We start from the raw sequence: 25,053 nt of genomic DNA, 5'->3' as shown, positions 1-25,053 counted from the left end.
ATTTTTTAACTCACGGATTATAAGTTTAATGTTCAAGTTTTGTTTTTTTTTTTAAAGTGGTGTGGGAGCAGCCAGCTTCCTGGTTCCCAGAGTGGCCTGGACAAGCCAGTGTGCAGTCCTGCTCATTTGCCCCAGATCGGTAGTTGTGAAATTGCTCTCCATCCAGAACTGTGGCTTCAGGATGCCCCACCAATGTCCCATTAGACAGTCAGGCAGCAGGAGATATCACCATGTGTTTCTTTTCTTTCTTTTTTTTTTTTTAAAGATTTTATTTATGTATTTATTTGACAGAGATCACAAATAGGCAGAGAGGCAGACAGAGAAAGGGAGAGAGGAGGAAGCAGGCTCCCTGCTGAGCAGAGAGCCTGATGTGGGGCTCGATTCCAGGACCCCGAGATCATGACCTGAGCCGAAGGCAGAGGCTTTAACCCACTGAGCCACCCAGGCGCCCACGCCATGTGTTTCTTTGGAGGGAAACAAGCTTTTCTTAAAAAGAAGAAAAAAGTAGCATAATAAAGATTTCTGGTGAAAAATGGGAACAGTGATTAGAAAGAGGAATACACTCATCTCACAGACAAAAAATATTTCATGTTTTTGTTTTCCTTCTGTAATTTAGTTTTTACTCAAATTTTTCTCTCCCTCTGAGGCAGGAACCCCATCAAAGAAGTAGATTTTCTTTCTACAGAATGTTCTGTAAATGGAGGATTCACATAGAAATAGACACAGTCTGCCTTCTCTTTTTTTTGCTTAATCTACTCCACATGTTCCTGCGAGATCTGCAAACATCCATCACCAGTTGCTGGCAAAAGGACAATTTAGATAATAAACATTTTCTCTTAGTAAATTTTACAGTAAATCTATACAGATTGTTTCAGAGATTTTTTTTAAATGAGATTTTGCAGTGTATACCATTTTGGTCTGGGGGTTTTTTGCTCAAATTAAGTTTCTAAGATTTATTCATGTGTTGCGTATCGTTATAGCTATTTACTTTCATTACTACATAATATTCAATTATGAAGCTCTACAATTTATTTTTCTGTTCTGTTCATGGACAGCTGGGTTGTTTCCAGGTTTGGGCTATAACAAATAATGATGCCCTGAACATTTTGTTTCGTAACCCGGTATACATGTGTGAAATTGTTTCTAGGGCAGATAATAGACATGGAATTAGGTGATTCATAGTTTAACTTCATTAGATAATGCTAATTTTTTTCCCCAATGATTGGGGAAAATACTGACACCCTCACTAGTAGTGTATGAAAGTCTTCGTTGTTTCATACCTTTGTCAAAACACATTGTCTGAATTATTCTAAGGGTTTTTTTTTTTTAACTTAGTAGTTTTGAACAGTCCTTCCTGAAAGTGCCAAGGCCTGATGTAGGCATTATTGCTCACTGTTAGATCATGGTTTTATATGATGCCTTTCCAGCTTTATAAATGATGTAATGAGGTCTTGGTCACACAAATGATCACACAGCTTTGCCCAGAACAGAAAAAGAGCCCGGTACCCAATGCCCAGTCAGGACCACATTGCACATGGCCCCCACGGCTTTCCTATTGCTTCATTACTTGGGAAAGTCCAAAAGCATCTTAAAGTAAGACTGAACTAAACAGAGTCTAATAAAACCCAAGCAGGAAAAGTTATGTTTAGAGACTACTTTAAAAAAAAAAAAAAAAGTGACTTCCACTGATTTTTCCTAAATCTAGATCTTTCTTTGTTACAAGGACAACTAGAAAGGCATATGGAGCACACACCCTTCCCACCGGGTCTATGAACATCTAGAACAAGGTGACCATTGCTTTGCTCAACATGGAAAGAATTCCTGGACTGTCCTCAAAGGGCCAGGAGTATCTAGATTTAATTTTCAGCCTGTCATCAAATTGGTAATTATTCAGTGTAGATTAGGAACAGGAGAATCCCTGTGTTAGTACAGTGGTAGATGCCAAATGAGACCATCAGGACATAGGGAATTCGGATACTCCCAAGAGTGTTAACTTCCCAAATCACCATGAGAACTGATAACCCAGACATCACCAGCCAGCATGCACAACAATGTGGAAGCCCACTCAAGTGCAAATTCTCTGTTTCCAACCCTTTCTTGGTCTCTTCTTATAAACCTTGACATCATGTTAACATAATTGAGGTGCAATGACTTTGCAGTTTCCCAAGGTTTGAAGACTCTTGAAGTTTTAAATTATAACTGTGTTCTGAAATAAGAAAATGATAGATATAAATGTATATATACAGTGATACCGTAAGTATGTAATATAGTCCTTGAAATGGTCACCAAGTGGGTATATATCCAATGCTGTTTTCTTTGGATGCATTCATACATTCAGCAGAAATTTACGAAGCATCTGTGTGTCCCAGAGGTTGATCAGTATCAGGGGTGAAGTCTGACTTAAGAACCAAAAGTCACCATGGAACCATCTAAAAAGACAGACTACTGCTGAGCAAATCACAAATATATACACCGCACAAATTGTGGTGAGTGAGGAGGAGCTCTAAAAGAGAATGCAAGACAAAACATTTCAAAACCATGGGAAGACTACCTGTGAGAAGCCAACGTCATTTAACACAAACAATATTTATTTTTCATGTATATTTAGTTCCTTCATTTATTTTGGAATGTCTTTAGATTTAACACGTGACTCTTTTCCAGTGAAACCAAGCCATAGGTCCTGCTTAAATATCTCATGTATTAGTTCAAAGGAAGAAAATAGGCTATAGGAGCTAAATTGAAACATATTTTTCTTCCTCGTTTCACGATAAAAATAATTAACTGGTTTGACTCACAGCTTTCTGGAAATGTCTGTACTCTAATCAAAATTTTCTTACAGTCCCTAAGAAGAAAATTTCTACTTTGGCTGTGGGTGCTAGAAGGTGGTATTATTACTGCAGAAGTTCTGACTAGTCCCAGGATGGTAAACTGTATACAGAGGGTCCCGGACTTAATGATATTTCAACTACAACTTTTCAACTTTACAATGGTGTGGGACCAATACATATTCAGTAGAAACCATACTTGGAATTTGGAATTTCGATCTTATCCCAGGCTAGCGATGTGCAGTGAGCTCCTCTCCAGAAGGCCTGGGCAACAGAGTGACAAGCTCCCAGATGGCCACATGATCACAAGGATAGCACACTTACAACCATTTTGTACCCATTCAGCCCTTGTGTTCGTTGCTTTCAGTACAGTGCTCAATTCCTTAAGATAGTCAATACTGGATCATAAAATATGGGCTTTGTGTTAATTTGGCCCAACTGTAGACTAATGGGAGTGCTCTGAGCATGTTTAAGGTGGGCGAGGCTCAGCTATGATGTTCAATAGGTTAAGTTTATTAAATGCATTTTCAAATTATATTTTCAACGTACAGTGGGTTTATTGAAATGTAGCATACCGTAAATCAAGGAGGGTCTGTATTCTTTCTTTGCACCATGAAATGAATCCAGAAGATTCTCATGTGCAGGCAGAATTGCCACAGGACCAAAGTTGCCTTTGAAAATCTTTCATAAACTAAAAATAATCTCCCCTTTGCTAGCTATGCAAGAAAGAAAGCATGCTAGTCAGAAACAGACCCTGAAGGTGTTCACCCTTGATGGGAAGTAAAGAATGAACAACTTAGTGACAGAATGTAGGTATAGAGAAGGGAGTTGTCCAGGATTATTCCTAAGGACGTGGCTTGAACAACTGCAGGGACAGAGGTGCCATTTAAGCACCTCTGTTGGGGGTTAGGACTGACAGTTCAGTCCGTTGAAGGAGTTGCCAAACAGTCTGGCTCCCAAAATTCTCCAGTGTCAGGAGACAGTTGGGGATACAGGAACACGGAAGGAAACTTTGCTGTAGAAGTGTAGAAGTGAGAGTGGTAGCTATAGATCATACTGAACGCAATGGGGTTGGCTGAGAAGAGGGGAGAGAACAGGACGGGGCCCGAGAACTGCTACTCCTGAGCTCAAGAAGAAAAAAAAAAAGGAGGATCACTGGCCAAAGGCAAGTCTGGCCTCTTCTGTGTTCCTGGCTGTCCTGTATCTGAAAATATGGCTTCTGGAACTCCACCCCAGCCCAGAGAGGAGCTGGGCCATCCGTCAATGACTGTACCATCAGGGCATGTCAGTTGCTTTTATCACCTGACTTAGGTCACGTGAACCTTGCAGTCAATGCAATTCCTCAGTCTTCTCAAAAGAACAGCTAAGTCACCAGCTTCTTTTAAGCCAAAGTTGGTTAGTCTTTTATTTTTGTTAACCGATTGGACTCCGCCTTGTTTTATTACTGGTCTCGCTGTCTCCGCAGAATCTTATTTCTAACGCTTAGCAGGTGTGTGGTCTCGGGCCTGTTGCTTTGCTCTCTGTGCTGCAGTTTCCTGACCAGTATATCTGTGGTATAGCATCCACCCCACTGGATTTTCATAATACAGTAGGTGCCCTCAAACTCACAGGCCCTGCATCAGGAATTAGGCCCTGTGTGCTAGGGCAGAGACACAGGGTACAGGGGCGGCCCAGAGGAGAGGGCTCCTGGGAGGCTTCGTGGAGAAGGTGGCTTTTGAGAAGGGGCAGGATGTTAATAGGCAGAGATGAATGCAGTGTAATGCCAGGCAGCAGGGACTAAGTATACACAGAAAGAGGAGCATTGCGTGTACCTCACTGTCCACACTGGTCAAATGACACAAATGATCCTAGACTTCCATGCTTCCGTCTGATTTGACTGGCACATAGGGGAAGGAAAGGAAAGAAGTTGGGGGACCCAGTATGTCTCCTAGAGAAGTTCAGCGTTTCTGCCCAGGTTTTGGAGCGAGTGAGCCATGTAGTCAGCACTGTGTTTTCAGAAGATACAAGGGGCACCAGCACTCCTTTACTCTGCGGTTCAAGACTGCTGGCAAGTTACCACAGGAAACTGAAAGGGACGGTTGGTGAGACGCCGAATGAAAATTTTCTCTGAACAGAATGAGCTCTCAGTATTCATTTTCAGCCTGGCTCCTTAGGGCAGGTTGGGCCTTCTTGTATTTTGTTATTGTGTGTACCTGACGAATCTTGCAGGGAAAAAAAAAAAAAAAAAAACCAGAAACAAAAAACTACAGCACACAATGATACCATTTGAAAGCCTGCGTTTTTCAAGTGACAGTTTGATGTATCCCAGTGGGGGTGGGTCCCCATACTTCATCATTCTTTGCCTTCATGATTTCAAATGACAGTGTAGCCTGTCAAAGTTAACTGTGAGTGAAGTTCTTGGATATTTATAAAACATCAAATAGATAGAATTGTGTCAGCAAAAGATGGGTCCTTTTATGACTAAACCACAGAAGGATTTTTGGATGATCGTTGCTGGCGACACATCTCTACGCTGAACTGAGAGCTGTGGGAAGGATATGGTGGCCCACGGTTGTGAAGGTATTTTCATCCCTTGCCGTAAAGAGTATCCGAATACTCCAAGCAAGTCAATGATGCAACTTCTGTTTTGTTTTGTCAGTGATTTATTGATCCACGGTTTCAGGGTCCCCTGAGAAAGTGGCAGTTACCCATGCGAATAAAGAAAGCATTAGTCTGCAAACCTAGTTGACGCTTTGCTGCTTTTCAGCCCTTTTACCAGATACCTTAAGGCCTGCCAGGCTGGAGTTCAGAGATTTTTTTACTCGTAGTTCTAGACACAGCCTGCCTGCTTCGATGGATATATTCCCAGGTGTGCGTGGACACTAGTTTTTGTGAATTTACTGATGCATAAATACTTTCAAAACTGGGTTTAGAGAGCGAGAGCCCTAACCGACAACCAGAGCGACCAGACAGGCGTCTGCGTCGTCCGGTCCGAGCCCTGCCTCCCGCGACGCGTCCGGGCTCTCCTGTCCCCCTAGGCCCCTCCCCTGGCCCCGCCCCGCGTCCCGCAGGCCCCACCCTGGCGCCGGGTTCTAACGTCACCGTCTGCGCCGCGCGCGGCAGAAACAGGAAGTGGGACCAAAACAAAGGAGCGGCGGCCGGGAGCGGATCTGTCTTTTTCTCCCTCTTCCGAGCTCATTTTGGCCCTGGCCACCGACCCTAAGGAACCGTCCGACTATGTCCAACATGGAGAAACACCTGTTCAACCTAAAGTTCGCCGCCAAAGAACTCAGCAGGAGTGCCAAAAAATGCGACAAGGAGGAAAAGGCCGAAAAGGCCAAGATTAAAAAGGCCATTCAGAAGGGCAACATGGAAGTGGCGAGGATACACGCCGAAAATGCCATTCGCCAGAAGAACCAGGCGGTGAATTTCTTGAGAATGAGTGCGCGGGTCGATGCGGTGGCTGCCAGAGTCCAGACGGCGGTGACGATGGGCAAGGTGACCAAGTCGATGGCCGGTGTGGTTAAGTCGATGGATGCGACGTTGAAGACTATGAATCTGGAGAAGATCTCTGCTCTGATGGACAAATTCGAGCACCAGTTTGAGACGCTGGACGTCCAGACGCAGCAAATGGAAGACACGATGAGCAGCACGACGACGCTGACCACTCCCCAGAACCAAGTGGATATGCTGCTCCAGGAAATGGCAGACGAGGCTGGCCTAGACCTCAACATGGAGCTGCCGCAGGGGCAGACCGGCTCCGTAGGCACTAGCGTGGCTTCCGCCGAGCAGGATGAACTGTCCCAGAGACTGGCCCGCCTGCGAGATCAGGTGTGACGACAGAACCCGTTCGGAGGTTTCCTGACCGTAGCCACCTTCTCATATGCTCTGTATATTAGTGAGATATTATACAGTAGAAACTGAACATGCAAGAATGCTGAAATGCTCTTTACTTAAGATGCTTCTACCTTTGGGTTTACAGTGCTCTCCAGATACACTAAGAAAATCCATCTTAACTGGATTTTAAAGTTCCCTATAGCTTGTGATGTGTATTTTTATAGCTGCCTCTTAACAGAACTAGTGAATTTGGTGTGTATGAATCTTTCTCAAAAATTTGGTCAAAACTGTTGTTCCGTGTATTCCGTTTTCTGCCTGAATTTATCAAAGTGGAACTTTTTTTTTTAATCTAGTGTAATTGGTAATATCTAGAATTGACAGGTGGTGCATAAAAATTACAGAGAGGAGAATGATTACTTAGATTGATTACAGGGCTATCAATACGTCATTCAACTTAACGGACACTGCTATTTCTGTATATATCTTCTTCTTTGCCATCACATCCAGACTACTGTTCTATTGATCTGTTCTGGTAACTTATACTAAAATTATGGTAGGGCATTCTGCGTAATATTTCTTGCTGTTTATGTTCCACAAATTTTCTGTGTGGTAGTTCTTTTGTAACTGGAAAAAATGCCACATAATTTCATTTACTATGAGAAAAATCTTTTGGCTCATTTATAGTTTCATTTACTAAAGAGTTTTTCCAAAAGACACAGTTGAACATGACAGTTTCAAATGAACATCTTGAACACATTTTTAGTTCTTTTTCTATTTCAACACTTTAATTAGACTTGTCATAAAGTATGTTAATTAGCATGGCAGTCATATGACTCTGACATTGCCAAAGAACTGTTGATTGGTTTGAGAAAACCATGGGGTGGTGTGTTTGTAGGTTTTCTTTAATTATTAATAACCAAAAATAGACATGAAATTAGAACTGCTTTTTAAGTTCTAATTATTTGCATTTTTTATTTTCTTTTAAAGCAACAGCTTGAGAAAAACCTTAGAAATAGAAGTTGAATGTTTTATTTAGCCATGCAAATAACTTAAATATACGTGCAGCCATCTGGAAGTCTGGGAAGAAGGCAATATGCAGAACGGGACAGCAGGGTTGACCCTCCAAGCCTAGAGCCCATCTGTGCTGCCTTTTGTCTTTCTGGAACAGCAGTGTGTATTCTCTGGCTGCAAAGTAAAGCCTGTAGCCACCACTTTCTCATAGCCTCCAAACATGGAGGCTTTGCCCGGGCAAGTAGATTAATCTAAGTCAAATACTTCAGGATGTTTCAAATTCCCCCTTTTCCTTCACTGGTAGATTTCCCCATACAAGAATTACAGTGTTTTGGAAGATAACTTAAAGGGACTCTTCCAGGGCCTTTGAAAGATTCATGACCAAATTAGTCACCGTTATGTTTTCCAGTATGAATGAGTGTGTTAAAAAAAAAAAAAATGAACAGGTATATGCAGATGAGGGTGACCCTCGTATTTAAGTGTCTTTATAACTGACTGGGTGTTATTCCGAAGTTTTCCGTAAGGGACACCTGTCGATTGTCCTCCCTGTATCTTCTTTCTAGAACTCTCCCCTTTTGGTGTCTCTTCTCATCCACATGGTTGCACAGAAGCAGCTATGTGAGTATAGCATGAGTTGTAACCCCTCTTTAGACTGGAAAAAATAATTACAACTTAAAATATAGCTAGTGTTCAATCCTTTGGTAAATTAAAGACCCTTTTATAGTACAAATATTCCCAACAAAATTAATATATTTTGTGAGATTAAACAATGCTTGTAAATGCCTGAACTTTCTTAAAATATGTTCATTTCAAACTATATGAATGTACATTTTTATGAACCATAAATATTTTCAAAAACATACCAGGCCCATGAATTATTTCCTCACTTTTGCAGTTGATGAAATGCTGAAATGTAAGCCACAGAAGTTTGTCAAATAAATCAGTTTAAATTGCATATTATTGCATGTGAGTGTACATCCTGTTTGAAAAACTATTTTTAAAAAAAACAGTTCAGGGACGCCTGGGTGGCTCAGTTGGTTAAGCACCTGCCTTCGGCTCAGGTCATGATCCCAGGGTCCTGGGATCGAGTCCCACATCGGGCTCCTTGCTCGGCAGAGAGCCTGCTTCTCCCTCTGCTTCTGCCAGCCTCTCTGTCTGCCTGTGCTCGCTCGCTCTCTCTCCCTCTGTCTCTGACAAATAAATAAAATCTTTAAAAAAAAAAAAACAGTTCAGAGGTAGATTTGGTTCAGAAAGTGTGGTATCTTTCCAAACTCCCTGTTACCACCTTAATTTCTGTTTTGTTAACATGGAATGTCCACATATATTTCTAGAAACCCTAGCTATTAATTCTTTACTATAATAGTTTTGTCATGGCAACAAGATTCTTCCCCCCATCTTGAAACTAACCTGGGCTTTAAAAAAAAGAAAGAAAAAAAAAACTAACTTGGACTGATGACAAAATTTATAAAAGGCTCAAATCAAACATACCAAGGATATAGTTAATGTTCCATACAGCCACTAGTACAATTTTTACTCTTACTTCTTTTTTATTTTCTGCTTTCACATGCACAGTTTTAACATGGATTTGGGATATAGTTTTATGAACTATTTATTTTAGTTCAGATGATACATGTGCCATTGGAAAAGTCTTACTAAAGCTGTTTCTTCTGGAAGTGTTAATGCATATATGTGTGCCCTTCAGATAGAGGTGTGCTATGAGTCTTGTACACTTTGTTGCCTACACTGTGTCCTTGATTTGGCAAAGAGCCACCTAAAATAAGCACCAGTCTGATAACCTGATAAACTGAACATAGTCTCAAGTTAGCCACACAAATCTCACATCATAAAGCAGATGCTTCCTCTGTAATATGCACACCATTCTGTAGGAGGCATTTCTATAACCAAAATCCAAAGCTCAAGACCTTCAATACTATTGGCAAAAAGCTATAAGCCAGTGGACATTGAATAAACTGATGATAACCACCTGCAATTTTTTCTTTTAATCAACTGACACATTAGTAAAATACGTACCTCCTTTACCTAGGTTTGTTATTCTACGACTAGATGGTAAAACGATGTCTGTCTGTCACAATTACTGGGCTTGGTGTGGTACCCAGCTCAGCTCGCTCCTGGTCATGTCCCTGGTGTGAATGCATAGCTCTCTTGGGGCTCTTACCACGGTGATGCCTAGAGTTCTCTAATGACAACAGTGGGTTAAGGGGTGCAGTGGGCACTCAGCCAGCACGCTCTCATGTCTCCTTGGAAGCACTGTGTCCTTTTTCTTCAGAGCATTTCCCCAAATTGAAATGTTTACTCCTGGTCTTCCAGGTTTATACACTGCCCCTCCCTCTTGAATAGTAGCAGAACAAACAATTCAGCAGTTTTTATTCAGAATGAACACAGTAAAAGATTTAGACTAAAGTATATCAGATGTTGGCTATCTGGGGCTTCTTTCTAGAGGAAAAAAAAAAAAGGCACACTTCTGCCTTAAACAGTCCTCAGGAGTTAGGCAGATAAACCATACACGTAAAGAGAAAAATGGACATGAGTGTATACAAATGTTACAAAGCCATCAAGGTGAACGTTTAAGATTAGTGCACTTGACACACATGCTGTGTTTTATACCTTGACTCTGAAAAGGGAGTAAGTCACCGTATAAGGCAGGAGCCCATGCTAATCAAATCATGAACGTGAACTACATAGAGAAGGGAATCGGTGTCGTTAGTGGTTAGAACTGGCTTCTTGCAGGAGATAGGGTTGAATCTGGGGCTTCAGAGAAAAAGAAGTAGGAATTACATGAAGATTGGAGAGGCCCCGAGCCATATGGGGATTTGAAAGGAGTGCAGGGTTTGTTCAATGTCAAGACATCAAAAAGAGTGAAGAGGTTGACCAGTTGGGAATGGCTTGGAGGCCAGGTTGAAAATATGAACTTTACCCCAAGGGAAGGGAACAGGAGCTTGAGTCATCAGAAGCTGTGTCATCCAGGTGAAGCGAGGTAGAGCCTAGAGCAGGGTGGCAGGAAAAACAGAGGAAAGGTGTTCTGCAAACTTCAACGTGCACAGGGCTCCCTGAGTCGCCAGGGAAACTGCAGCTTGGAACCACCTGGGGATATGGCTCAACTGTAAATCCCCATCCCCAAGGTCTACAGGTGCTGCTGCTGCTGCTGCTGCTGGTCCTGGTCTGAGCACCTACCCCCTTCTAAGTAGCACGGATCTTTTTTTTTTTTTTTTAAGATTTTATTTATTTATTTGACAGACAGATCACAAGTAGGCAGAGAGGCAGGCAGAGAGAGAGAGAGGAGGAAGCAGGCTTCCTGCTGAGGAGAGAGCCTGATGTGGGGCTCGTGCCCAGGACCCTGAGACCATGACCTGAGCCGAAAGCAGAGGCTTTAACCCACTGAGCCACCCAGGCGCCCCTAAGTAGCACGGATCTTAACCTGCCACAAGCACAGCAGAATTGCTTGGTACTTCGTCACTGCAGGGATGTTTTTCTCCTCTACAGTAGTTTTATATCATGTGCATTAGCATTAGGAAGTAAATTTCAGTAACACACTGAGAGAAGTCTCTTATTAACCTTAGACAGAGTTCTAACTTGCTACATTGTCACAAACAAAATAATCATGGATACTTTTTAATTACATTTAGTTGGTGCTTTTTCTCAGATCTCATAGTTTAAAGGTATTTAACAGAATGGTTTTCATCTTTTCGTGATCCCTGGTCCCTCCTCATGATCAACTCCCTGGTTATAAGAAGTCTGTGACTTTTGAGTCATTTTAGTGGGATAGCGGACAGCAGGTGAGAAATAAACAATGAATGCTGTTTTGTGCCAGTATCCAGCAGAGGGGGATCTAAATGACAAGAATGAAAACGTTTCTACAAATATGACTATCCTCAGCTGTAACAGGAAGTAATTCGACAAAATATCAAAAGTAAATTGCTTTTAAACTACGTTTTTATAGAGTCCATATCACTGTGGTGATTTTTTATAGTTACAGCTTGGTATTATCTTGCAACTCTGTATCTAGTGTGAGTGAACCCTCAGGAAGGTTGATTCTTTTATCTGGTTAATTTTTCCACTAAAGAGGCAGTGGCATATTTAAGAAGATAATTTTACTGTTAGGCCCATTATTAAACAAAACAAGACTGAGACAAAGTGAAAAGTTATTTAAAGCTTTATTTTATGATAAATATTAGAAGTTAGACTGATCGGCCAGGGGAACGTGACTGAGACAAGGTGAAAGTTATGCAAAGCTCTATTCTATGCTAAGCATTAGAAGTCAGACTGACCGGCCAGGGCCATCTCCAAAGAGAGCAACCACCCCCAGCTTCCAGGCTCAAGAATTGACTGACTGACGTCAGGGCCGCCTCCGAAGAGGGCAACCCCTCCCCATATTACTGACTCCCTTTTATAGAGCAAAAGTCTGGCCACACATAGGTGGCCAATGAGATTGTAGTCATGTTAGGTCACACACAGGTGGCCAATTGAATTACAATTTACCCTATAGTAGCTGTTTGACCTAACCTATTAGTCTGGTCAGAATTGGTACTCTAGGTTGGCGCCCAAGCAGCGGGGTTTACATTCTTTGGTGGTTAGGGAAAAACTATGTGTGTTTCTTACTGATTGGATGTCTCTACTTGGCCTGACTCGTCCTTGTATTCTGGGCTCTGTTATCAAGAACTGGTCAACCTGGCCGTGTATACTGGGCTCTGTTATTAGGAGCTAGCTGACCATATTTTACTGGTTTCCCAGACTTACTTCTAAGTAAGTTTCTCTGGGGGAAGGGGGGCAGGGTCAGTTTAAGTTTTACTGCACAACAACAAAATGATTTAACCAAGATGGATGTCGCGCTGGCTAAATAGGTCCTTACATTACTAACCCTTTAAAATGTAAGCCTACAAAATTTAGAACGCCCTTTTAAAACTCATAGATACTATCTTAGGAGCTCCAATTTGAAGTACTTCTAAAACATGCTGGAAAATGCACCGAGTGAACCAAAGACTAAGGCAAAAAAAGCTGGCAGAAATCTACTACTATAGATTCTCTTTCGTTCCTTTATGCCTTAGAGGGTCACATTCACATTCAGGGGGGGAGTTTTCACATTTTATTCTCATTGCACAAATTTGAAATGCATGAACTCACAATACCATTCGGTATCAGTAACGATGCGGAAGGGACCCTTGCAAATGTTCATCGATGCCTCTTGGGTCTCGCTTAGATCATTAAGTATCAGAGCCGGAAGAAACTTTGAATATCCATCCTGGAGATTAGGGATGGGAACCAACTTGACATCTTTGCCTTTGTCATTGGCATCTCTGAGCCTCTTATTTTTAATAGTGTTCTGTGAGGTACTCCCACCGCTTCCTTTGGAAGGCAGTCTCTAATCACATCTATCAAGAACTTTTGATGTGTTTTTTTCACCATGTTTCACTGTTTCTACTTGTACTAGTTATTACCATCTGAATCAATTCACCCTCCTACCTTCACCCTGTTTGCATCCTGTTTGAAATTGGTTGCTTCCTAAACTCTAACTATAGCCGAGGGTTCCATATTTAGTTTAATCTTCTAGCCCAGTTATTTGGAGATGATCGGTTTCCGTATTGCACATTCAGTATTATAGGTCTCCTGCCAAGAGCACAGATCATCTCTGAATCAAATTCGTGTAGCCCACGCCATGTAAGGGAAGCAGCTCATCTCCCCACCGGACCCACCTGGTTGTCTGGGTTATAGACCAGAGCCCCTTTCCAGGAGCTGTAAACTCTCTCACTCTGTCAAAAGAGTCTTTCTGCCCCTTTTCTGCTAGATGGTCAGGAACTCACTGTGTACTTCGGAGGTGCTCTCCACTCCGCCAAATTGAAGGCCAGCAACGACTGAGCCAAACTACACCATGGCTCTCAAACCACGCCTCAAGCAAGCCGGACCCTCCCTGGGGCCTCCCATGTTTTCCCCAGCTCCCAGGTTGTCTGCACTCTGTCCAAACTCCTCCCCCTTGAGAACGAGCTTTGTCCCCAACCAGTTCACCCCCATTCTGGTAGGCACACAGCAGCACCTACTAGGACTCACGGTAGCCACTCTGGAGAGGCCGCAGGCAGATCACAGTCCCTTTAGCCTCTCTGCAGCCTTGCCACCCAGCCATCCTTCTGCAATCCTTCTCCAGAAGATGATTCTCTGACAACACCCATGGCGGGCGGTGCCATCACATACCCGCCCACCACCACCATAGCTGAAATGACCTCATTCCTGATGCTGTCCTCCTGCTGCTTCCTGTCTCTGACAGGAAATCCCTACCGTCGGCAGACCCCCTCTTGCTTCTTCCAACATTCTGCTTGTGGCTTACCTGCGCCAGGAGGCACCTCTGTTGCAGTTCTAAGGGAGGCTTTGGCTGTGAAGATGCTGGCCCTTATGCACAAGCGTGCGTAGGTGAAATGTCACCGGTCAAAATGTCACCCCAGCGCCAGGCCACCATCCTGGACCACTGGGGACTCTCTTTAGCTCTCCAGGAGGAAGGTGATACAATGGCCAAGGGAATTAGGTGAACTTAATGTGTCTTTGGCCTCCCTCTTTCCCATGCTGGAAGCATCTCATGGGCCTGCCATGCAGGCTGGTGGAGGGAGCATGTGGAGATGGGAAAGTGACACCCTTCTACCCTGTGCAAATGCCCACAAGCTTTAGAGCGTTAGAGGAAGGCCCACCATCACTTGACTTCAATAAAGGAACCCAAACCATGCTGAATTGGACAGGCAAGGAAGTCAGCCATGTCCCTTTAGTCTGGGGCACATTTACTCTCCCCAGGGCTGGAGCCTCACCCCCGATCAGGAGCCCCTCAAACACCTCCCTCCCCTATATGCTCTCCTCCCCGTTGAAGCCTCTGCTGCCCCCTCTGTCTCCAGAAGTAGTTCTTGCTCACCAGCTGACCAGTCCCCATGTCCTTCTGTGCTTTGAAAATCTCCACAGTGTCCATTATGGGCTGGGCCTCTCAGCCACCTGCTGCAGGAGGACGAGGGGAGCAGACATTCATTCCACAAACAGAGATTCAGGGCCTGTGCTAGGTGCTGGGGATACCCAGGCCAACAGGACGAAGACTTGTCCTGCAGTTCTTGCATTTTGGAGGAAGAAATAGATAATAAGTGTAAAATAAACACATGCAAATCGTGTCAGGCCACGGTAGGTGCCACGTCAAAAAGTAAATCAAGGTTGGGGTGGAGACGGACAAGGCACCATTTTAGCTAAGATGGCCAGGGCGGCCTCCCTGTGAGGAGGGAGAGCATGCACCCGTGGGGCCCCTTGCGTCCACATCTTCTTCCATGCACAGATATGACGTGATTTCCTTTCCCTTCACTCTCGTCTCCCTCCTTCCGTATGTCCCTCCAGATGCCCACACCAGATGAAGCCTGGTGATGGGTGCACACAGGCACATGACTCTGGGACTTTATTAGGAACTTGTTACGCTAAAAGAACGTCTCTGAGCTCCCGTGTCGTATTTGCACTGCAACATGGTCTTCTGCTCCTAGCTTAGCCTCGGAAGAGGCCCCGTGCCCCTTCCCAATGTCTGAGTAGCCCCTCACCCCCAACTGTGGGTAAGAGGGAAGATGGAAAGCAGAGGTTAAAAAAAGATAAAGAAGGGAGGGACGGAGGGAGATAGAGAGAGAGAGAGAGGAGGAAAGAGAAAGAAAGAAAGAAGAAAGAAAGAAAGAAAGAAAAAAGAAAGAAAGGAAGGAAGGAAGAAAAAGAGAAAGGAAGAGAAAGAGAGAGAAAGGAAGGAAAGCAAAGCAAAGCAGAACTTACCCCAGGTCCCCCACTGGCTCCTGCCCTCCTGTGCTGCTGTGACTTATCCCACCCCCTTGGCCCACTGCCCAGGAGAAAGCCACCCAAGAACACTTCTGAGCATGTGTTGGCTTTCTTTTCAGCTTCCTGGAGAGAATCGACAGTGTCAGTTTGGTGGACTACACACCCACAGACCAGGTAGGTGAGCTAGAGCCCACAGCCACCTGCTTGAACTTGGTGAGATTCGGGGAACTCTCACTATTAGTCACTGATTATCCGTAAATGGCTTAAGGCATGAAATCTGTAAAGCAGCCACTTCCTGCAATTGTGTCCACTGTCCCCTGCACGTGCACGGGGTATAGTTACCATACCCTGTGATTCGGGCCCTTACTTAGCTCTCTAAAATCTACCAGATTTCTAAACTGCCAATATGGAAATAATCTTATTTGTGGAATAGGAACAGGCAGTTCCCAGTCCTCTTGGAGCTGTCCACAGAGAGCTCCACCTTTGCTCCTCTAGCTTCGTCCCCTCTGCCCATTGTGCTTTGAGCCCTGGCCTGGCTCGCATATACAGGTGTGACTCAGAGTTCAGTCTTTGGGCTGAGCTGGATGATAGCACCCCGCAGCCCATTTGTAAGTAGCAAGAAGGAACCTTCTTTGCCCTGCCCCCCCAACCCTTGACCATCAGGCATCTGCAGAGACTCAATCACCCTGAAGTGCTCAGCTTAGGAGCCCCGCCCCCAGGCTCCTCTAGAGCTACTGAACTCCAAAGAAGCTGGGTACTCCCTTCAAACTGCTCCTCTGAGACTCCCCCAGGGTCAGTGTCCCCTCCAGGAGGGCATCCCTCCTGGAGGCTCTCTCTTCCCAGGCCTGAGCTCCTGTCTCCCCTGAAATTCATGTCTCTGTGAGGCTGACCCCACGGCTCAAAATTACCCCACAGAGCAATCAAGCCCTTGATTTCTCACCCAAACGGCGGCAGGCACCAGGAGCAGATGGCTGTCCTGGAAGGTGCAGGGCTCTGTGGAGCCCCATCAGGGTCCCTGTGTCAGCCGCGCCTATGACAGGACATCCTGGGACCTGCACAGAAGTCTTTTTTTTTTTTTTTTTTAAATTCCCAAAGGAAAAAGTACAGCTCTTAAGTCTCTAAGACCAAACCAGTACATTAACTGTGACTTTCTGCTTGGGGGGGCAGAACATTTATCTGACTTTTTAAGTATTATTGTCTCTCGCACATTTGGAAGAAATAGTTATTTGAAAAACTTGGGGAGTGCCTGGGTGGCTTAGTCTTTAAACGTCTGCCTTGGGCTCAGGTCATGATCCTAGAGGTCCTGGGATCGAGCCCCACATCGGGCTCCCTGCTCAGTGGAAAGCCTGCTTCTCCATCTCCCATTCCCCCTGCCTGTGTTCCCTCTCTCGCTGTGTCTCTGTCAAATAAAGAAGTCAAATCTTTAAAAAAAAAAAAAAAAAAATGAAGGAAGAGAAAAGAGAAGGATGAAACTTGGTTATTATGGTTGTGGTTGTGTTCAGGGCTTTCCTTCCAAAGAACAGTGATGCCATCTGGTTTGTCTTCTTGTTCTCAGGACCTTCTCAGATGCAGAGTCCTGACATCAGGAATTTTCGAGACCCGATTCCAAGTGGACAAAGTAAACTTTCAGTAAGTCGTTGAGAGCAGGCCTCCCAGACATGGGGTCAAGGAGTCCAGCCTTCCCCGCATGGGCCCTGGGGCTCCAGTCATCCCAGATGTGCCTCACTGCCCTGCTGGACACGTCCATACAGACTCCGTGGCCCTAAAGGGGAAGCAGTAAGTTTAGGGCAGGGAGGAAGGTGGGGGCCATGGCCACCCGAGGTGAGGACACTCCAGCAGCATTTGGGTTGGTCCAGAACAGCCGCTCAGGCAGGAGGGTGTCCCGTGTAGGCCGCCCTGAGAAAAGAGGCCCGAGCCGGCCAGGTGACTGCAGGGTGAGCGCTGTACCCCCAGAAACAGCGAGGTGTGGACTCCCGGGCCCGGCAGGGATGCAGAACCTCAGAGCAGGCCTTGCCGTCTTCCCCGGCCACACGGGGAGCAGAGCCACGGGCCAGGAGCCACGGCAGAGGAGAAACACAGAGCGGGTCTCACCTCACGGGATTGTGTCCTTGTGCTCCTCCACAGCATGTTCGACGTGGGTGGCCAGAGGGACGAGAGAAGAAAATGGATCCAGTGCTTTAACGGTGATTGCTCTGCTTTCTCAAGACTAACTATGGAGTCCCACACTCATTCCCGCTGCTGCCCTTAAGTAGCTTTGAATTCGATCCATTACATGCCTTAAATGTGAATCTCATCAGGAATCAAAGCATCCAGGGGCACCTGGGTGGCTCAGGCGTTAAGCATCTGCCTTCGGCTCGGGTCATGATTCCTGGGTCCTAGGATTGAGCCCCGCATAGGGCTCCCTGCTGGGCGGGAAGCCTGCTTCTCCCTCTCCCACTCCCCCTGCTTCTGTTCCTTCTCTCACTGTGTCTCTCTCTGTCAAATAAATAAACAAAATATTTAAAAAATAAAAATTAAAAAAAAGGAATGGAAGCATCCCGGCTTCACGTTTCGCACGGGCTCCTACGGGTGTGTCACGGAAACCACCTATTGGACACATGATGCTTCTTTAAGTCTTTCGCATAATATCGGGGTGAAAACGAGGAGCGGTTGGACGTGGGCTTTGTCATGACCGCACAGTAGCTCTCTGTCTAACGGAGGCTCTTCCCTTTCTCTCTCTTCTCCCACAAAGACGTCACGGCTATCATTTACGTGGCGGCCTGCAGCAGCTACAACATGGTTATTCGGGAAGATAACAACACCAACAGGCTCCGAGAGTCCCTGGACCTCTTTGAAAGCATCTGGAACAACAGGTGATAAAAATCAGAAATTCAGTTGCGCCTCTGGAAATGGCAAATGTTCCTTTGTGACAAAGATACCACTCAGCTCACTTTCATTCTTATAATCCGGATATATTCATTCTTTCCATACTGATAAATCCAGAACCGTTAGCAGGACCTCTTTGGGTCCATCTCATGTATAGACACACTTAATAAGAGGAGTGTTCTTTGAGGACGCTCCGATTTGTCAAGAAAATTTAAATATCTGCTTTGAAAGCTCAAAATCATATCTGTAGTTCAAAACTGGTTTTGTTTGGTTTTTGAAGTTTAGAAAGTACCACCCACGCATCACTAGATCATCTCTAGAAGATCCCCTACAGGTCAGAAGCACAGCATAATCATGTTTGAAACTGCTACTGTTGGAAGGGGTCATTATTTTAGAAGGGAATACCCACCAAATGCATACACACACGCAATACACACAAAAATATTAAAAATCAAAGTATCAAAAAAAATTTCAAAGTATCTTCTGAACTACTTAAGAAGAAATATCGCCAAGGATGACAGGAAATATTAAGCTGAACTTGCAAAACATTTGGTTTATCAGAGAAGTATTTCTCTATCAAAAGTGTTCAACAACTGTTCTCAGCGGTATAGTATTAAGACAATGAGAAAGAAAGTGTCAGGAAATACTGGATGTACGGAAGAATACTTTGGAGTCATTAAAAATTTATATGTCTATCAATATATATGTTATATATAATATATTATATTAACCAAATATTTATGTCACTTGCTGACATATATAATATATACCTATATACATATTTAATATATAAATATAAAAGTATAATATGTGAATATAATATATATGTGAATATATTATATATATTTATATATACATAAATACACACATGAGAAAATGAGCACAATATTGTTAAGTGAAAAAGCAGATTTTAAAATACGATGATCTTGTTTTTATAAATATGTCTGAAGGTAGGAAAAAACCTGGAAGTAAAAACATAGCAGTTCTAATAGTTGCCTCTAATAGTAATTATATTTTTCCCTATGTATGAATTTTTCTATAACTACAAATTCATTTTTACCAGGATTCTTTGTAACAAGGAACAGTAAAGCTATTTCCATTTGGAGGAAAAATGGGTTGTGTTTCTACTTCATAATAAGATTCCTGGGCATAAGGAATCAGCTTGATTCCTTGGAAATAATGGAATTTAAAAAGGCTTTGCTGGGGCACCTGGGTGGCTCAGTGGGTTAAAGCCTCTGCCTTCGGCTCAGGTCATGATCCCGGGGTTCGGGGATCGAGCCCCGCATCGGGCTCTCTGCTCAGCAGGGAGCCTGCTTCCTTTCCTCTCTCTCTGCCTCTCTGCCTCCCTGTGATTTCTGTCTGTCAAAATAAATAAAATCTTAAAAAAAATAAAAAATAATTAAAAAATAAAAAGGCTTTGCTGAGGCACGTACTGAGTTCATCTTGAGCCTGTTCTCGATGTCTGTTTAATAAAAGAGAACCTTCCCTTCCTTCACGGTCCCCGTACCTGAGACCCTCCTCCCCTTAGCTCATCCACTGCCGAGGTCTTGACCGAAGTCTAATGTCCTGCTCCACCTTTGGAGAACCTCAGCCTGCTCAGACGCAGCACAGGAAGAACCGAGCCAGCTACAAACTACATTCGGTGTGACTAGCTAATGACTCATGTATTTCCTTGTTGTTAGTAATGCTCCAACGTCTCATTTTCCTACCCTTTATTAGTAAACTGCACTCAAAAATCCAGGCGTATTTATTCCATAAATAAATCTTAGCTTTGGTAACAGTAAATTTACGTTCCCAGTAAAGATGAATTCAAAAATACTGAACTATGGGGCGCCTAGGTGGCTCAGTGGATTAAAGCTTCTGCCTTCAGGTCATGATCTCAGGGTCCTGGGATGGACCCCACATGGGGCTCTCTGCTCAGTGGGGAGCATGCTTCCCCCTTCCCCCCACCTGCCTCTCTGCCTACTTGTGATCTCTCTCTCTCTCTCTGTCAAATAAGTAAATAAAATCTTAAAAAAAAAAATACTGAACTACTACATCAACTATCAGTATTTATTTATAATAAGGTTTACTTATTATAAGAATGTGTTGCTTGCAGCTGGAGTGGGGGGTCCATGAGGTTGGTATATCAATTCTAATTCCTATACATATCAGGAAGGTGGCAATGCGGTTCTTTTCGGCAAGTGACTCCTGTGTTACAGGTACTTTCACATACTAGCGGATGTGAACTTTGAATGTTTATTTCTCTCTTCAGGTGGTTACGGACCATTTCTATCATCTTGTTCTTAAACAAACAGGATATGCTGGCAGAAAAAGTCTTGGCAGGGAAATCAAAAATTGAAGATTATTTCCCAGAGTATGCAAATTATACTGTTCCTGAAGATGGTAAGATTTCAAAACTAGTTTTTCCTAAGGAAAAGGATTGATTGATCAGTTGTTGTTGTTTAATACTCCTATTACTATAGTTCAAACAGTTTCGATGATTTTAGTGAATTCCAGTCCTCTGGACTACTGCCCTCCCTTAAAGTACTAGTGTATTAAAATGTCCCATTTAGGATTCCATGTGTAAAAATGTCAAGGTTTGACTTTCCATTCAAACTGTGCAATAGGAGACAGGACGCTTTGGAGCGTCTGTCATAGGCTGAATTAAGTTCTGTCTCCTGGTGCTTTGGTTGGGTCGGTCGTGAACTGGGCACTGTGTCAGCCCTTTACATCGAACTTGACCCTCACTGTAACCCTAGGAATAACCCTTTCTGTTATTGGCATGCTTTCCTGTGGAAGTGAGCTAAGAGAAGGTGTCGCTTGTTCAAGGTCAGTCAGGTGGAGCCTGCCAGGACAGGCAGCCTCTGAACCTTCATGACCAAGACCACGCTTTCAGCCACCACGTCTAACTCTCTTGTCCCCAGAGATGACTTTGGCCACCACCACCAGGGCGGTCAACCACCCGCTGGCTTCAGGGACTGGGTGGGAGCCTATCAGTGCTAAATCCCAGAAGGCCAGGAACCGGGCAGACCCCCTTCCCACTGCTGCTCCTCAGTTCATTTTGCTGCAAATAAATCCCTCTGGGCTACCTTGGAGGAGGGATTTATTTGTGGCAAAATGATACCACTTCTTAAAAATTTGAACCCCCAACTAGATAAAGCAGAACGAAAGGGACTGTCCTAGAAACTCAGGGAAACTCAGGTAAGACGTGAAGAAAATCCATGGTGATCCTTGAGCTAACCTCAGCCAGCCTCGGGGCCAGTCCCCTGTCTAAGAGAAGTCAGCAGAGCTGGGTGGACGTTGACCTCTCAACCCTGGATTATGGCCTCCAGCGAGCCGGGCCTTCTTTCTTCTCCAGGTAGCCAGGCCCCCATGGCCCACACCCTGGACAGTCAACACTCAGGCGTCCCCTGTGACGTGTTCATCCTTCTTTCCCTCCTCTCCACCTTGGTCCTGGCCCTCGTTCGCCTCTTCTCAGCTCTGGATCTGGTCAAGACGACGCCCTGCCCAGGCTCCCTTACACTGCTCACTCAGCTTGCCAGAACATTCTCTGAATTTCTGCCAAAATCTTTCTGAAACACAACCACAGCCCTACCTCTGATCCCTACCAACATGGATTTAATCTCACCACAAGCTGAGGCCAAACCTGGCCTGGCCAGGAAATATTACAAGCTGGGTTCCCCACCACAACCCTCCATGGCTCCTGTGCTCCTCCCACACACACCCTCCGAGGATCCTGTGCTCCTCTCCCTGCCCCCTCCCTCCCCTCAGGAGGGCCCGAGCCCCGACCCAAGGCACCTGCCTGGGCCAAGCATGGCAGGTCTGCAGGTCAAGCCTGATTCCACACCTGTAGCCCTCCCCATCACCTGCTCATGTGAGTAATGATATAATCGTAGTAGTTGCAACAGAGAAGGAAGAGGGTAATGCAAACATGCAGTGAAGCCTAGATTCTAAGGAAAGTATATTTCAGGGGTCACAGCAAATATCGAATGATCCCATGAACTCCAAATCTGCATGGGCGAATCAGGTCACTACAGCTGATTTCATAGAAGGGATCCAAATCCCTTCGTCGGTGGTAGGAACAGCAAATGGAAGGTCTTCCCTAAAACAAGGCTAAGGAAACAGAATGCAGACCAGATGAGCACAACCACTAAAACCACAGGCTCTGGAACCTTCTTTTTCACCAGAGCTCTGAAGGGGATGGCAGCTGTGGCATTGGTCAGTGCCCAGTGGCGTGCTTTCGTTTTACTTGAGTGGGAGTCCTCCCCTACCACCAAAAACAAAACTTTTATCAGAGCTAAAGGGGAGGAATAAAGTTACATTTTAGCTTTTTCCCTTCCTGTAGGCGCCTTTTAGTGCTGAGTCTGCAGCAGCCCAACTTTTTAGTTCCTCCTCTATTTTCCCTAAAGTTGGATCTTTGTTTCATGCTATTTAAACTGAATTCCACTTGTCATTTTCACAGCAACACCAGATGCAGGAGAAGATCCCAAGGTGACCCGGGCTAAGTTCTTTATCCGAGACCTGTTTTTGGTAAGCACTTTAGCTCTTTGTCTTCCTACCCCCTTATTTATTGTGTTCTTTGCAATTTACATAGTATCTACCCTTTCATGATCTCACTTAATCTCCCCCCCCCAATTATGAGAGATGAGGGGAGGTGTTGCTTCCTCTCACCACTGAGCATACCGAGGTTCAGAGAGTTTGGACTTCTCCCCTCGGGTCACACAGCTTCTGAGCAAGAACAGGGAGCACTTCTCCCACTGTGCCCAAGGTCCCGGGGAATGACACGGAGACGAGCCAGACTGTGTTCCTTTGCATTTTCTAAAACGAAAGAGACCTTTGACAGACCTCTCCATTCACCACGAGGAGGCTAATTCAGACAGACAGACAAATTCCAGTATCTCTCTCTTTTTTTAAACTTCTTATTTTGAGATGATTTCAAACTAACCTAAGAAGTAAAAGACTTCCCACACTGGTACCCCAAAACAAATAATACATTATATGTTAATAAAATTTTTTTAAAAAGTAAAAGACTTATACAAGTAACTCCTGGATACTCTTCACCCAAAGTGACCAACTGGTAAAATTTTGCTGCATTTGCTTTATTCATCTATCCGTCCATCCATCCATCCATCCATCCATCCGTCCATCCATCCACAGTCTCTTGAATAAAGTGCAGCATGTAACTGCTGGGAGTTTTTACTCGATTGAAAGTAGTAGATGCCACAACACCAAGGACATTTTCCCAGTAGTGCCCGACAGCTTCCTCCCAGTCTGCGGCGGGGGCGCTCCACATCGGGCCCCGCCTGACCCAGGGGAACCACCACAGCCCCTTTGGGTGGCCTCCTGCCTCACATAATGAGTGTGAAAGTAAAAAGGAGAAGAAAATCCAGTCCTCAAAGTGAGTTCTGACGCACAGTGTTTCCCCGGGGGTTAACAGGTAGCACGGGGAAGGGTCCTGCAGTGAAGGGGTCAGGGAGATGCCGTGTAAATCAAGTGAGACCGGTCTCTCCGTTGTCAGAACCTTTGCTGTGCCCATGTTCATGGCGAATCTCTTCAGGAAGGTGAATTTGTTTGTAGAGTATCACAGACTCCCTTTTTGAGGAATATCTTGCAAGACCATAAAATAGAAAAGCACATAGAGAGTGTCCCATAAAATGCTGTCCTGATGAGAACTGGAAGGTAACCAAGTGTGCACAATAGCCACGTAAAGATTAGAAACAGGGCTCCCCGCTCCCAAAATGAATGGCCATGCCACTACCATGAGGAGGTCGCGCAGAAATCTTTTCTTCTCTAACAATGGACGTAGTCTGGCTCGTGTGCAGTTTGCAAGCCAGGGAAATAAAAGCCTAGGGGGTTACGGACACCTTTTTTTTTTTTTTTAAATGATGGAATTTGCCTGGGTCAGTGAGTCGTCTGATGAGTTTTGAGTTGGGAGCCCTGACCCCAGACTTTGAAGGAAGCAGGGCGGGCTGCAGACATGGTTGTTGATCTGTATTGAATCTGGACAGAGCAGGTGTGGGCAAAACAGTAACTTTGGCCATAAAAGGCCCTGAGCCGGGATGGGGAATACGGGCTGTACATGGAGAGGGCGAGGTAGTTGGGGGGACCTGGCCTGGAGGAGGGAAAGGTGGGCTTGGGCAGAGAGGAGGAAGGCCTAATGAGAAGAGCCCCTCGGTGAGCCAGGGCCACACCCTGTCCAAGTGGCCTCCTTACATGTCCTCCCATGAGTAAGGCGCTGGCCCACCAGGACGCTTGTCCTAGTCACGTCACTTCCTCCCACAGTGGGAAGGCCCAAATCATCTCCCCGTGGGAGGAACTCAGAATGGAGAGAGCCAGGAGCCAGGAGGGAGGGAGGAGTGGGTGATCAGCCCCCAGGGTTCCCCTTATCACCTTCAGGTGGTCCTGTCCCTCAGACTGGAAACCACCCACAAGCCCACCATGCCCAAACTTGGGCCGGAGGGGCCCCGAGGGCAGACAGCACCAAATCTTTTAGAGCAGAAGGTTTCAAAGGCATAGCGGGAGGTAAGTATCCTGTACCCTGTGTTTTGATGCTCTGGCATCTGGTAGAAGCCTGTGTTTTAACTGGGCTCCTCGTCCTGGTATTTTATGGGCTCCCCTCCGTTTTACCCTGAACATCATCTCCCGCCAGTCAGGCAGAGTCTGGAACGGCCCAGCTTTCCTTGACAAGCTCGTTTCTGTCATTTAAAATGAAAGGTTTAGAAAAGCCAGGAAACGGTTAGAGATAAGCTGAGTGCCGCACGCTCTGGAG

General features: G+C 45.0%; 2 protein-coding genes across 3 annotated transcripts in view; both read left to right on the top strand.

Moving 5' to 3' along the window:
• The window catches only part of GNAL (G protein subunit alpha L), a 144,795-nt gene that overhangs the window by 113,992 nt on the left and 5,750 nt on the right, over window positions 1–25,053 (top strand). For both annotated transcript variants that reach the window (XM_045065365.1, XM_004742689.3), the window contains exons 6-11: window positions 15,557–15,611; window positions 16,993–17,066; window positions 17,562–17,620; window positions 18,169–18,289; window positions 20,557–20,687; window positions 22,747–22,814. In XM_045065365.1, the coding sequence (XP_044921300.1) occupies window positions 15,557–15,611; window positions 16,993–17,066; window positions 17,562–17,620; window positions 18,169–18,289; window positions 20,557–20,687; window positions 22,747–22,814 (508 nt within the window). The remainder of the gene's footprint in view (window positions 1–15,556; window positions 15,612–16,992; window positions 17,067–17,561; window positions 17,621–18,168; window positions 18,290–20,556; window positions 20,688–22,746; window positions 22,815–25,053) is intronic.
• CHMP1B (charged multivesicular body protein 1B) lies at window positions 5,909–8,607 on the top strand. Its single transcript, XM_004742688.2, has one exon. The coding sequence runs from the start codon at window positions 6,042–6,044 to the stop codon at window positions 6,639–6,641; it is 600 nt and encodes a 199-aa protein (XP_004742745.1). The 5' UTR covers window positions 5,909–6,041; the 3' UTR covers window positions 6,642–8,607.

The sequence above is a fragment of the Mustela putorius genome, unplaced genomic scaffold (assembly GCF_011764305.1).
Source record: "Mustela putorius furo isolate JIRA1106 unplaced genomic scaffold, ASM1176430v1.1 tig00003858_pilon_pilon_pilon, whole genome shotgun sequence".
Classification (NCBI taxonomy): Eukaryota; Metazoa; Chordata; class Mammalia; order Carnivora; family Mustelidae; genus Mustela; species Mustela putorius.
This window is presented reverse-complemented; position numbering and strand designations above follow the sequence as displayed.